The following is a 15,330-nucleotide window of genomic DNA, read 5'->3' as shown; positions in this document are numbered from 1 at the left end:
TTGAGCCACCTGTTGTGGGTTCTGGAAACTTAACTCAGGTCTTGTAGAAGAGAAAGGGATTCTCTTATTCAGTGAGAAATCTATCTAGGTTCTTGAAATAAAATTTCCAAACACGGAACATGTATGTTGAAAGACATTTTTTTCTTCATGCCATACTTTCTTCTCATCAACTATGAGTTCATCCAACTCATATTTATACTTTCCTTTCGCTATTCCAAGTTGTTATCAATTCACTTTTCCTGTCTGAAATAAAAACCCAAACCATTCTAGTTTTGATGAAGAAATCTAATCTTTATTTCTATGATGCCAGCACAATATACTCACACGATAGCTTTGATCTGTACTTAACAAAATACATTTATAGCACTTTACAAACTTTATCAGTTTGGAAAACATTGCATAACATTTTTATTAAACACGATACTTCATATATATTATATATTCATAGTTTTATTTACTTTAAAAAGATAATTAACTCTCTTTATTCAATACTCGGTTTCATCAATAAAGCACAGCCTAACAAAAGAAGAATTGCTCTCGTTAGCAAGTAAGATAAATAGAACACTAAGAAGAGATACCACCTGTTAGTCTGATTTCTTTTAAATTAAGGTACCAGTGGAATGTAAACAAATTTTTTGTAATTATTTATTTTTTACAAAAGATGTGTTATCAAATATACATGCAGAGGTCTGAATTCTAGTGTCTATCGTTATAGTTCCTTAACAGTGTGGTACAATTTGTTAAGTCGTTTAAAAACTGTAGCCTTTGGCACTTTGAGTAGAAAAAGAATATATCAATAGTATGTAAAGAACAAAAGTTCAATGACTAGAGAAGTGCTTTAAAATCTTTTTTGTTAAGAAATAGGAAAGATTAGGAAATATCATACTGCACCTCAAATACTGCAGCTTGGTTTTTTTTTTTTTTCTCCAGAGTACTAAAACCAGTCCACCCTTCCCTCTAGGAACTGGCCGGGCCAGCGGGGACATTGTGACAGTGGTGATGTAAGAGACGTGGGGAAGGCCACATTTTACTCCCACTTCCTTCTCTGAGAAGGAACTTGCCAGAAGGGTTATGGTTGAGCCTATATTTTATTGCCAGAGTTTTCAATTCTGCTGGTCTCAGCTGAATTCCTAATGCCTTAGGAGCTTGAGTTTTCTAAAACAAAAAAAGCTCTGCCCTTTGAATGGAGAGGCTGGAGAATGAATGATACGACTCTTTGCTGGACAGCTCTTGTTCTCACGGAAAGCTGCACTGAGTTCAGACCAACCAGCTCTGCTGTTTGCTGTTTTTGCTCCCCCTCTTGGCAATCATCAAGTGTCCATTATAATTCTTAGGACATGGCATGAGAAAGGTTTTATAACAACTTTCAAGAACCAAATATATGTCTCCAGTCTTTAAACATCTAACCTGGGAAAACACTTCAAAAATATCTTGTGGTCATCTTCTTGCTATCAACAGTATGGTTTCCTTTGATTTTGGCTCAAGGTTCTAGATTCAAGACAGGCAGCCAAAACTGTCACTGATACTCTAAGCACAAAAGCTTTGCCTGGTCTGCTGTTTTGAAGATAACACTTTCTAAATGTATGCTGTGATACACTTCTATCTATCAATTAGCCTTTGCCTAGATCCTTACTGTTGGTGTCCAGTTAAAAGTGTGTCAGGGAAGGGAGTCAAGCTCACCCCCATGGTGGCTCCCATTTGGTGATTATCAGGATAACACAAAAATGAAATGCTCTGGAAGAAAATGAAGTTTGGGGATCGCTTACTGATGTGATAACCTATGCCATCGGATTGGAGACATCTTGAATGTGACCAATGTATCTGGCAATGGAACGCACAGTTTCAACCGTTGGCTCATATTTCTTGCGTAGGACCTCGAAGCAATGTATTTTGCACAAGGAATGTAAATGGTCACTGTTGCTTTCTTAAAATAGAAGAATGGTGTGCATAACCTCAAAAAACTTAATAAACTAAGGTGAAGCCACAAAATGGAAAATGTGATTATAATAATTTCAAAATATTCTCTAAAACAATGTATTTTAAATATGCAAATGCACTCACTAAAAAAAAAGAAGATACCAGAAACCAGCATTACCAATACTTAAATAAAAAGCAGAAAAACGATGCGGAGAACTAGTTCCATTTCACCGAAAACATCCCTACAGACTTTCAAGTGTTGAAAACAAAGCATCTTTCAAAGAAATGCTCAGAACCCTGTCCAGTTTTTTCTTTCTTTTTTCTTTTGGACTGTGAGAGAGCCACTACAGGGAAGCCAAGAATGGCCTATTCTACCACAAAGTCACTGGCGTCTTCTGAATGAAGTAGCATTTTTCTGACAAGGGGGTTGTACACCACTCTCTCACAGCTACACAGAGTCTGAGAGTTGAAATGGTAGATGTACTGTGGTAATCAGCACCGCCCAGTCTGCTCTTCTGGTGCAGAGTCTGCAAAAATAAATACTATATAATACTGCGTGGCCTCTGCTATTGGGGAAACCTGTAGTGTTTTGGGTTCCCACCGCTAATTATAATGAAAAAAAAAAAGAAACTTCAAAGTTGGCACATTCAGAAAGTTAAATACTATACATCGGAGGAGACCACTTTATCCTAATACTGCCCTCTGCGAAGCCTCAGTGACAGGCCTTAAGAACTATTCAGATGATGAGATTAGTTCGGGTCTTGCTTTGTGCTTTTCCTTTCCCTTGGTGGAAAATCACCACGGTTTCTGTGGTGGGTCAGTGAGAGTTCCAGGCTGATGGTGAACAATCTAGTTGGGCAAGAAGGCTCGCCATATCCACTAGAAAAGAAAACAAAAAACCAAAAACAAAACAACAACAAAATACCCAAAAGAGCACAAGGTACTATAATAAATGTGTGGTCTTGGGGTGGGGGTGGGGATGTCACCAAAATGATGACAAGAAGGGCCATCACTCAATCCTTATAAGCCCTCGTGGGGGAGGTTCCTTTGTAGAAGATGTTTCTTGTGTTTTCAGGGCTGTTGCTTCTTTCAGGGATCAAGATAATGTTGCCCTTCCTGCGCAGGGTGGAGTCGCGTGAGGAGGATACAGACAGCGTCTCTGAGCCTATCTCGCTGCCCTCCACTGGGGTCACGCGGATGGTTGTGATGCCGTGGTGGTGGTGCTCATTGCTGTCGATGTTGCTTCTCTTGCGATCTCCAGAACCAAAGCTGTCTTTGAGGGACTCGCAGCTTTCCGAGTCCCTGTTGAGGTCGTTGAGCTCATAGGTTTGGCGCAGGCTACTTTTCTCCGGCGCTTTCCACTTCCAGGAGCCACTGCCTTCGCCCTCGGTGGACGATGGAATCTGGATGATGGGCCTGTTGTTCTCGGGATGAGCCTCCACTCGCACAATGCCGCTCGGCTCGTGGTCAGTCAGGGTTTTGTAGCGGATGGAGCCTGTGCAGGTGACCGTGCTCCCTTCGGCATTCTTGGGGCTGCTCTGCAGCACGCCCTGCTGCTTGGACATGGCGATGACCTGCATGATGCGTGGCTGGTTGTTGCTCCGGTTACAGGCCACGGTCTTCTCTGCTGCTTTCAGCCACTTGGCCCGTGCAGAGCTGCTCTTGGGCGAGGTGCTTATGTTTTCCTGGGTCTCCTCGGGGATGTGCACCAATTGGGAAGAGCCAGGGCGGGACTGGATGGACACACGTGGCCCTGCAGGCATACTATTGTTGCACCCGGGAACTGTGCCAGGCTGGATCTTGAGGTACTGATTGCCCGGGACATGGTGGTCTCCATTCACCCCCACCCTCGAGGGCTCTGAGCTGGACCTCATTTCTATGGACCTGGGTGGTGACTGCCCTTCTGGTTCAGAGTCCATAACCTGCAGGGACATCTTGCGACTCTCGTTCTTGCTCTTCCACTGAGTAAGGAGCTGCTTGGACCGGGCAGAATCCATAGAGGCATGGATGCTCGCGTTTCTTCTCACTGGGTCTTCCACGGAGGGGGTGTTGGCCCTGGGCAGCGTGTTGCTGAAGGTCACCATGCTCTCCTTCCCCATGGGGCTCCTAGGAGTGATGATCTCTACGTCAGCGTTGGCCCTCTTCAGATTTGTTAAGGAGCTTGCATCCCTGTGATTTCGGTTGAGGATACCTTCTGTGTGAGCAATTCCATCACCGCTGCTACCATTTTTAGCTGACAAAACCCTGCTGGGGTCTTGATTGAGGTCTGTCAGTGACCTGAGGGCATCTCTGTGCTGAAGCATGCTGTCTTCACTAGGCAGAAAATTCCCTACAGCGTACAGGCCCTAGGGTTGGAGGGAAAATAACAGATATCACACACTAGAAGGCGCAATAAATCACAGTTCCCCTAGAATGCCCAAAGGAACATATAATTGAGGCAGGCACTGTACATAAGTCACAGACCAATAAAGCAATGAAAAGTGCAATTATTCCGGTGGTGGTGGTGGTGGTGGTGGTGGTGATGGTGGATGTAGTGCTTTTAACTGTCTAGACCACTGAACTAATTGCTCAGAAATATGGCAAGTCTTCTCAGTCCCAACAGATGTGATTGTCATCCTGTGTGTATGTTTTGAAAAGATAGACAAGGAAAGAAATAAGGACATTTTTTCCCCTGTGTTCCAAAGCTATTCTTTTTTTTTTCTCCTGGACTCGAGAGCTTCTTTTTGAGAAACAGTCCAAGCAGTGTGAATGATTTATGTTCCGTTTTCAATCCTACCTTCTGATGGCAAACAGCAGCACTGCAGGAAAATAGAGAACAGTGGATCATTCATAAAAACCCCGTGTGGGGTTTGGAAATGAGGACGTCTACATTGTTTCAAATCACAGGGTTGTTGGCCTTGCTCTTCTGCTGTAAACTTGACCTTCAAGTGGGGAAGTTGGATTACATGACTGCTGTGTACCAATGTGGGCCAAGTTTTATTCAATTTTGTCTTCATATTTAGTCCAGCATTTTTATTTGTTTTAGGTTCGGAAAGGCTAAGTTTCAGTTTCAAAATTGTTCTCCTGGTTACAGGAGATGGTGAAGCAGGTGCCTGCCTGTGAGATAGTTTCAATTGAAGGTAGCTGGGTCTACTTTTTAGGCCTAAGAAATGCAACTTCATGATTTTAGTATTGTATAGAATGCTTGACACCAAGCAAGGAGCAGCATATGTTAAGAATAATAATGTTCCAAATAGAATAAAATCTCTCTGACACTCTGTCTGTCCATCTCTTTTTTCTTTCTCTCTGTGATGAGTGTGTGTGTGTGTGTGTGTGTGTGTGTGTGTGTGTGTGTGTGTGTATAGACAGGACATCACTACGACAATCTGGTTGGCTTGGGATCTGTTAGATCAGGCTGGTCCCCAAACCTGCAGCAGATGAATATCTGCCTCTCAAGTGCTAGGATTTTAGGCACATGCCATCATATGTAAAATTACCTCTTTTTTTCTTTTTGAGAAGACTTTGTTAGGTAGACCAGGCTGGCCTTGCATTTGCAATTCTCCTGCTTGAATCTCTTAAGAGTATAGGCATGAACATATGAACATTGCCCTGGACATCCTATCAAGACATTAATGTCTTCTTTCAAATGTATCTACTGGTGCTCTTGCCGCCAAGACTGCCTAGTGTTCTATTAATAGGTGCATTTCATTTGTGTGTCTGAGAATATCTTCCACTGAACAGCAGGTTCTGACCCTATTGTATAATATGCAGTGCTAAAAATGGTAATATAGTGATTTAACTCATTTTGAACGAAATGTGAAACAAGCAGTTATTCCTTTTAATTAGTTAATTAATTAATTAATTTTGTGGCACTGGGAACCTAACCAAGTGCTTGTGTGCTCTACTACTGAGCTATAGCTTTACTTCAGTATCTTCATTCTGTAGGTAAAGGGTCAAGTTTCTGAGTGGCTCTGAAGTGTTGAACGTCATACCCACAGCCTTTGGGTTGGTTGTAAAACTCATGTAAAAAGGGTACTGTGGGCTTACATGAGTGCAAGGGACGCACAATGAGGACAAGTGGGAGCTCTTTTCTCCTTCTCTTGTAGCATTCACTCACTTTCAGTTGGCACTCCCGTAGCTACCCTGACTTATGTGCCCTTATTACCTGATGACGTCAGTGTGATCCCTCTCCTGTCTCTGAAGAAAGCATGTAACAGTGAAATTCAAAGTTTCATCACTGGCTCTACTTTTTTCTAAAGACAGAATCATTGCACACTTCATCAATTTTTTTCATGAATTTTTTTTTTTTTTTTGTAATTCCATTCTTACAAGCACCAAGATCACGTAGCTAAGAACTGTGGTTATGGGCAACTTATGTTTATTCCTGTCAGCCCCTTTGAGTTTCTTTCTTGTTGTCTGTTGCTATTTGTCACCTGCATATTGGTTATCCTTGGCTCTTTTTGACTCCATGCCCTGGTAATTGTATATGCCCTGAATAACCACGGTGACATTTCTATAAGTAATGTACCTGGCTTACAAAGTTCTCATGGCTTTTCTGTCCTTCAGACACAACTATTTAAGTGCCTTTTGATTCATCATGAGCCCCTCAAGTGCCTTTCTCTCTAGAAATCTATTACGTTGATTATTTACCTGGTCTACTGATGTGGCCACCATAAGTCCTGTCTTCCAAGCTACAGATTTGGCCACCATGTCTCATTCTAACACTCCCCTTTCTGTGCAGCTGTTATTTCTCATGTCCATCTCTTTGTGTGATAATCTCTCCTTGAATATGATTTCTACTCTCTTATCTTTACCATATCATCTCTAGAAAGACTTCCTGATGCTCCTTTGGCAGTTGCCCATGCTATAGAACCACATTCTATTACTAAGCATGCTGTAACCATTTGTGCTGACCCTCGTGCTATGAGACTCTGAGGGGCTCGTCCTTTGTTTTATGACGGATGGCAATGGGGAGATAATGAATATTTAAGATGAATGAAGAATGCATGCATGACTACGTTCAATATGTGCTATCAATTTCCTTATATTGCAGATACTTATTTTGAAGAAATTTAGCATGTTTGAGAGACAGAAAAATGATAAAAATTCACTGTTAGTTGGAACATAGCTACATTTATTGGAAGTAGAGTATAATTTGACGTAAAATAGAGATTCCCCCATGATTGTTTTATGAATATGAAATACAGTATGAGTAATGTATTGCTCAACATATCCCTTGCAAGCCTGTCTGTCTTACACTGTACTTCACCCAATAACAATAATGCCATTTACCAAATACAGCGCGATTCCTCCTCCAATTAAAAAGCCACAATAAACATCGACGGGATGGTTCTTATACTGAGTGATCCGTGTTAGCCCGCAGATGATTCCACAGATGATGAATGTGAAGACCAAGAGAGGTTTCAGGAGCTTGGAGGAGTCGGTTAATGTGGAATTGAAGTACATCTTTAAAATGAAAGCAAGGAGTTAAGTGCGCTAGAAAGGCCACTGTGTTAGAAAAGTCTAAGCAAACAAAAAGTTCAACTCAGATGTCTGACTGGTACACTCGAGGTACTGTTCACCCTTCCACGTGCCGTGGCCAAGTTCTCAGCCGGCCAAGGAGGGAAATGCAGGGCACATTCACGGAATGAACAACAGAGCTCTTGTGTAATCACAGGAAAGTTTGAAAAACATTGAAGCAGTTTAGATTTGGCCAGAGAGTCCTCATCCCTCTCTTATCCGCCACATTTTAGTCCATTTGTCTCACAAATGACTCCACAGGCTGTGTCAATCAAACACAAGGGCTCTTCACTGTATAACACTTCTCATACTGACAGTGACCGAGAAGTCACCATTGTTATATAAATACTGAAATCTGCGCTCCTGTCTGGTTTTCTGCACATTCAATCAACGGCCTTTGATTTTGGTGATTTTCATATATTTTATAAATATCTTGCTACCAAGTATTGTATTAAAATACTTTAAAAGCAAGTATTATGACTGTCTGTGAAAAATAATCTTTGCTTATATCTTTTCTCTAAGTAGCATCTGATAACTGCTTTAGATGTTATTTGTATTAGAGGGAGGCACAGATAAATTGTAATCGGTCACCTGGAGGAAACATTTGTTTCTCAGTTTTTCTAAAGGTCACAATTTAACAAGAAACCCCAATACTTACGGACACATACACAGCAGCAAAGGCAGCGAGGGTCGCATGCTGGGACGGGAATGACTTTCTGTCAAAGGAAGACAGCCAAGTTATGTTTCTTAGTTTTGAGTGTGCTGCCAACAATCATCTCAAGAACACTTGAGTACAAGGCTCAACTCAAAGCCACAAAGCAAGAAGCCATTATCTTAATTCCTATCTAGTTTACTGAGAAAACCAGAATGACTTACTACCCTCAGGAGTATTCCTGGTCACCATTAGCATTAAAGAATAGCAGTGATGTACTTCTCAGTAAAAATTAAAGGGACAGGAGGTAGAAAATAGTTATCAGGTTGGTAAAGGAGCATGCAAGATAAAGTCTGAACTGAGCTGGAAAATGTAGCTACTCTCTGGTTATAACTATAGACGTTCACTGTGAAAATTCATAAAATGTAGGACTTTGATGTTTTAAACTTTTTTATGCTCCAAGATAACCATCTTATTAAGTAATTAAGTATTATTACATTAAGTAATAAAATTATTTTTCTGTACCAGTAGATTTTAATGTACTTTTATATTCTAAAACTGTATAAGGAAAGTCCAGTTTTAACAAATTGCTTCTCTGCTCAGTCCACTGAAACATGACTGTTACATCTAAAACAACAGAGAATTTCCTTAAATTTAACAGGGTGGGGAGCAAGGTTCATTCACAACACTGGTCAGGGGAACACATACAGAAAAGGATACACAGTAAAAGAATTTCTTTCAATGGAAGAAAAACATGGAAAAAAGAGTCATTGATGTTGTTGTTTTTTCTAATTATTTTGATGGCTGCAATTCAGCACAAACAAATGTAGAAGAATCGAGAAAGAACTCAGGGCATGGTTCTTTAATGTAGATTCAAAATTACTGAATGGTCCATGGCATTTCCTTTTATGGGAAGTCACTAAATAACAAATACAATTTTCATAATAATTGTTTAGTGTTCTGCATCTTGCTAATTATTTCTTTTGAGCATCTCAGGAACTTATTCCTCTCTAAGTTTATCTAACTTCGTTGATTGAAAAGATTTCAATGTGTTAGTAGCTTTTGAGTTTCATACTCTTAACTTTCTGAAGTGCAAGTTCAGGAGCTGATAACATTACTGTGTTCATCCAAAGAAAAGAGATGTTATTGCAGGAATTACTCCTTCGCAAACTTCACCTACTTTGCAAAATTTCCCTAATTTTTAAATAAAGGATACAGAAGTGGTATAGCACAGACTTTTGGTATTTGACATAAATGAGTCCAACATTGACTGTTGTCTATAAGGGATCATTGATGTCATAGATTATAAAATATGGGTTCAGTGACAGAGATTCTATAGCAAGACTATGAAACTGAAATTTGGAGACTTTCAGGGAAGGATTTGGAACATGCTACTAGCCCATATCTGTGTTAAAGTCACCAAAGAGATTATTGCATTGAAAATATAAGTAAAACAAAGGTCATTGTGACTGAAAATAGCATGCCTAAATGGCACAAGGAAGGCATGACACAAATATCAGTGTGGAATAGTTTTAGAGTTGTTTTCAACCTGCCACTGTTGATAACTGTAAGGTCAGATCCCGAACAAATGTCTTCCACAATGTAGGAATTTTCTTTGCAGGATACATTCAGAGAGGTGTAATTGGGCTTGCACACAGTCAGAAAGTATGGTGCCTGATAGCCTGTGGACAGCTGTATGATATCCGTAATGAGAGCTGTGGAGCACAGTCCAAACACGTGGACACCTAGAAACAAACGGAAACATTGTTACAAAGTCACTGGCCCAAGAGGGGTTTCTGCTAGTGTTAACCGTGCTTACTGTATTTATGCATATGTGACCTTATAGAATGCTGCCATTTTTCTCTAATATAATAGAGAAATTTTCTAAACTAAGTTGCTATTCCAGTGCAACATAATACACTGAGAATTCCCCAAGTAGTAAGTACACTGTAGTCAATCTTGTTAATCAGGGTATATCCTTTATATGTAACTACTTAGTGTTAATTAAGTGTGTCTGTAGGTCTGTTTGCCTGTGAGCACAGGTAACTGCAAAGCACGGAAGAAGGTGTCAGATTTTGAGAGCTGGAGTTACAGGGAGTTGTGAGTGGCCAGATGTGGGTGCTAAAGAACGGAACCTGGGATCTCTGCAAGATCAGTGCGTGTTTAATTGATGAGCTATGGCCCCCAGCGCCTAACATGGTTTACCAAAGGTCACTTGTCATCTACCTGGGGAAATTTGAGGAATGATTAGAAAGGGACAGTATGAGAAATGTAGTAGAATTAAAAATGCTAAATAGTTTAATTCTTTTTTGTTTTGTGATCAACCGAACTTCTTCAGGCCATCTCTGTGATCGTGGGTTTGGAACTGCTCATTGGAATCTGGTGGGTTTGCAACTAAGGTAATGCCCCACCGCAGAGCCCTCAGTAGCTAAATACTTCAGTAACGTGGAGAAGAACTTTGAGGGAGGAGGGGGAGTTGACAGGGATAGGAAGGAGACAAAATCAAATAAGGAGGTAAGAAGTGTCAGTATGTATTAAATATAACATATACAGTTGTCAAAGAAGTAATATAATAAAAAGTCATTTAAATTTGTAATATGATGCACATAGCCAATTAAAAAAATAACTTAAAATATCTGAGCATTTCTGGGTAATTCAGCCTTTTTTTCTCACCATTGTCTATAACTCCAGGCACAGTTACTAAATCCCCCAGGATCCATAGTCTCATTCTCTATGAAACCCAGTCCTCCTTAGAATGCTAATTAAGTGAAGAAGGGGGAAGTCAGGCTTTGTGGCAATAACCAAACAGCAGCTTCAACCTGAGAAACAGTGGGAGCTGCCTTATTTGGTGATGATACATCTCCAGCCGAAATTCCACTCTTCTATCTTCTGGGATTATTCATAAACTATGATGCCTCCAGCTGTATGCCGGTTTGAAGTCACTTCCTTGGCTCATCGTGTGAGTAGTCCCTTCCAAGATGTGATCTAGAACTTGCTTTTCCTCCCAGGTTGTCTGGACTCCCGGACTCATTCTGACTCAACTGCCTGACTTCTGACTCATGAGTCACTCACAGCGTCATTCTGAGAGGCACCCCATCACCACCTCCAGACCAGCAGCGCTTAACTGTACACATCATTTTGCGTTCCTCTTCTCCAGTGATTGTCCTCTAATTGGCACAGCCCTGGTGTCATTGACACTGGGGATTTATGACACAGAAAGTTCATCTCTGCATTCCACTTCCTAGAGGCGTGAATAAGCTCTATCCTTGTGGTAAACTCATGGGTAGGTGTGTGAGGGTGGGCAGTAGTGTGAGGATGCTCATGGAGAGCAGGGGGAAGAGTCAGATCCCCTAGAACAGGAGGTGCAGGCAGTTGTAAGCTGCCTAATGTGGGTTCTAGGAACCAAATTCCTCTAGTCCTCTGGAAGAGCAGTAAGTGCTCATAACCACTGAGCCATCTCTCCAGCTCCCTAGGATTCATTCTTGATACTGGGTACCACAGATCACTGTGTGTTGAACACAAAGAGCAGGCAGTGTGGTCTGAGATTTGCAGGGCCTGGGTAAAGACTGAATAGAAAGGGAATCAACGTATTTTACCTTTGGAAAATGGGACTCTGCAGGCTCAGGGAGGACGAGGCTGCCGAGAACACTTCAGAGTACACACTCCTTCGTCTGTAGCGTTATATTCTATTATGGGAACGTTTCTCTGGGCTCAGTTTTGGGTCTTGGAGTCAAATGGTGCTAAGAGGACTACCGGCTTTTTAACGGTATTGATGCAATTATAAAAAAGATAACTTTTAAAGAGCAGAGTTAGGGGAACTATTCAGAGCCAGTATTTTTTTTTTTTCGTCTTGGGAGAGAAGATTTAATTTAATTATATATGAGATATTATTACATGAAGCTGCCAATTTCTTTATGCTGACATGCTATGGAGTATAAGGCCAAAATAATATAAGGAAAACATAATTCAAAGTTGAATAATATATTAATATAATGATATAATATAAAGTAATAATTATATAAGGTAAAAATAATCTTTACCTGGGATATTTGCTGGGATGAGATTAAAACATCCAGTTTGGTGTCTGGTATTGTGGATAACTGCTTAAATCAGTGAAGAAAAAGGAGAAAGAAGTCTATGGCTCCTACTACATTAAGATGGCCCCATACTAATTGTGATTTAGGAATTTCTGTGATTCAGAGCCTGCTTAGTCAGGCCTGTAATTTCTTTTATAGACTTCATTAAAAAATTTAAGGTGAAGTGAGGGGGGGACAAGATATTTTATCCAAGAAAAAAATAACCATGATTGCAGCAATCTCTTGTGACATTTCCAAACATGGTGACTTCAGGATAAAACTACTGAGAATAGATTCGGTTATGTGAATAAATTAATTTCTCAAGAACTGCCAATTATGATGGCCCACTGACGCTTATTCTCCATTTAAAGCAACAAAAAAGGTTATGGAGCCACACACCTGTGATCCTAGAGCTGGGGAGGCAGAGTCCGGAAGCGGAGGGGTTCAAGGTCAGCCTCAGCAACATCATAATTTGATGCCAGCCAGGGCTGCATGGACCTTGCCTCTACTCTTTTATTTCGCCCTAGAAAAAACTAAAGGCTAAAACTCTTTGAAACTATTTTAAAGGGAATTTATGCTTCAATCAGAGTTTGGCAAAATGCTATGAAATATTATTATTATTATTATTATTATTATTATTATTATTATTATTATTATTATTTGCTAGCTCACAAAACTAGAGCCATGACTCTAAATAACACATTTTCAAGAGAGAGTCTAGATTCTGTTTTTAAAACGCAGTTTCCTGTATAATGTAAAACTCATCACAGACTGAACATATACATCTAAATTACAGGTTTAAGGGCATAATATCTGTAATTAGACATGGCATTTCTCTACAAAAAAGTATTTTCGTTCTTTTTGTCTCCTCACACCCACCGACAAATCTGACGGCTCTTCTGAGAAAGGAATTGAAGTTGCAGCCCCCGGCGTTGATGTTGGGCTCCAATCCAGCTCCATTTCTTCTTTTAGAGAGGCAGCAGTACAGAATCCCTTCACCCACCATGATCTGCAAAGGCCACACTCTGTTAGCAGGAGTATCATGATGCCTACGCACTAACACACAAACCGATGCTTCATCCCTGCACACATCACCAATTCAACAAGAAGAAAATATAGATATTTTCAGAAGCCCAAGCAATTTATCCTGGCGATTCAGCAAGCAATGGAAAAATAATCAAATTGTGCACAGGCTGGATCTCATCCACTCCTGTATGTTGATCAAATAAATGTATGAAAATACCTCAGAATTTCAATTTGATTACATCAATCAGCCTTTAGCTTTTTGCCTACCACACACGGTGATTCAATCAACTACACAGTGACTGATTCTCTAGCTCGGAGAATCTTGACATCAATGCCACGATGCCTCAGAAAAATCAAGTAAGTATAGAGAGGATCAAGGACATTTGATAAACGGATTTGGTCAGTTAAACAACTTTTAATTTAGCAGGAGGAAGAAGACATAGAAAGCATGTCTGACTAGAAAGCATTGCACACACATTGCTTTCTGGCTAGAAGTACGACTTATATTAGCTAATGTGTTAGACACCAGTCACATATAGACACCAAAGATTGGAAATGTAGGCACTGTGAATGGATTCAATATTTAATGTTAATAGTGTTACAGTAAACAGTTTTTAAACTAAATATATTTAGACTTGAAAAAGCCACATGGTAAGGAAGTGGCTATCCTATTGGAGAATGCAGATGACAAGACATAAGTGGCTAGTCTTTGTGAGGGATAAGCTTTAAGAGTGCATGTTTACAATAGAGAACGAACCATACAATAATTAGACCAATCAGTAGATAAAGAACGCGCGTCAAGAGTGTTTAAGATATAAGCAGTGGGACATCGCATAGTCCCACAGTTGCTGTGGGACTTTGAGAAATATAACATCAGTGAAAGAATTCAAAGTTACTTAGCTGTCCTTCCATTCAGGAAGTTTTTCCTTTTAAGGGTCTTATTGTATCCTACCAAGAATTGCATCACCTTCTATGTAGTTCACTTGGTGCCCTGTCTTTCTCCTTAGAGTAGCTTTATTGAATTACATCACATGCTACTCATTCACTGGACTGCCTCTCCTTAGACCAGGACCCTCCAAGGGAAGAGCCACTTCTTAGTTATCTCATTTTTTTAGCATTGTACCTGAAAATATGGGATTTGTGTTCATTATTTTTATGGTTCTAACTACCCTGAAAATATAAGTTGCTACTTATAATACAAACAAGGTCTGAATTTATGACTTATTTATTAAAATGATTTCAAGGGCTGGAGAGATGGCTCAGTGGTTAAGAGCACTAACTGCTCTTCCAAAGGTCCTGAGTTCAAATCCCAGCAAACACATGGTGGCTCACAACCATCTGTAATGAGATCTGATGCCCTCTTCTGGTGTGCCTGAAGACAGCTTTAGTATACTTATATATAATAAATAAATCTTAAAAAATTCAAATATTTAAGAGTATTATCTCCAATAAATTTCTGTGAAAATTAGATAGTGATTTTCATAAGTGTGCAGAGTTGAGGAAAGTAGGGTTTCAAGAGATTAAGTCTCTAAGATACAGAAGATCATGTCACTGCAATGATCATGAATGGACTTAGGATTGGATAATGGTGAGGGTTACATGTATCTGTGTGAGCTTCTATGTCCTCATTAACATTTTCTATTTGTCTTACAAAAAGCTTGAAAATTATAGCTCCTTTAGTTATATTTAACTGCATAGGTAATGTGGTGTGCATGTCATGGTAATGACTTAATTTGTATATAAATTTTTCATATAATGTTCCCCAAGGAATTCTGACAATAAACCAAAAAAAAAATACCACATGGTATGTTTTAAAGTCAGTACAGAAGTCATAGAGGGGGGGGATTTATCTCTATTATTCAATACTGAATTAACTATGTATACTTTTTGACTGATATTTTCCAACATTGTTACTTGAGATGAGACATAGAAATGGGTTCTCTGTTCTGTGTAGTTAGCCTCTCTCCTTATACCAGTCTGCTGTAAAATCTAAGCCAAACGAACTATATCTTTTCTTCCTACTTTCCAGGAAGACACTAATTTTATAATAAGTTTATTCAGCTACAAATATGAAAATAAACCCGGCAACATTGGTGGTCAGAGGTTAGAGACTGTTCACATTCACTCTGAGGGAAGGGAAGGAAGAAGGACGTAAGGAGG

The 15,330-nt window shown here is 39.9% G+C and overlaps 1 protein-coding gene across 1 annotated transcript in view; it reads right to left on the bottom strand.

Moving 5' to 3' along the window:
- Positions 1 to 270: 270 nt before the first annotated feature.
- Plppr4 (phospholipid phosphatase related 4) overlaps positions 271 to 15,330 on the bottom strand; it is a 38,774-nt gene continuing 23,714 nt past the window's right edge. The window contains 5 exon segments of the mRNA XM_032897416.1: positions 271 to 4,262; positions 7,189 to 7,362; positions 8,075 to 8,132; positions 9,618 to 9,813; positions 13,024 to 13,153. Of these exon segments, the coding sequence (XP_032753307.1) occupies positions 2,931 to 4,262; positions 7,189 to 7,362; positions 8,075 to 8,132; positions 9,618 to 9,813; positions 13,024 to 13,153 (1,890 nt within the window). The 3' untranslated portion in view covers positions 271 to 2,930.

The sequence above is a fragment of the Rattus rattus genome, chromosome 3 (genome assembly GCF_011064425.1).
Source record: "Rattus rattus isolate New Zealand chromosome 3, Rrattus_CSIRO_v1, whole genome shotgun sequence".
Taxonomy (NCBI): Eukaryota; Metazoa; Chordata; class Mammalia; order Rodentia; family Muridae; genus Rattus; species Rattus rattus.
The sequence above is the reverse complement of the archived record's forward strand: the minus strand, read 5'-3'. Positions and strand labels throughout refer to the sequence as shown.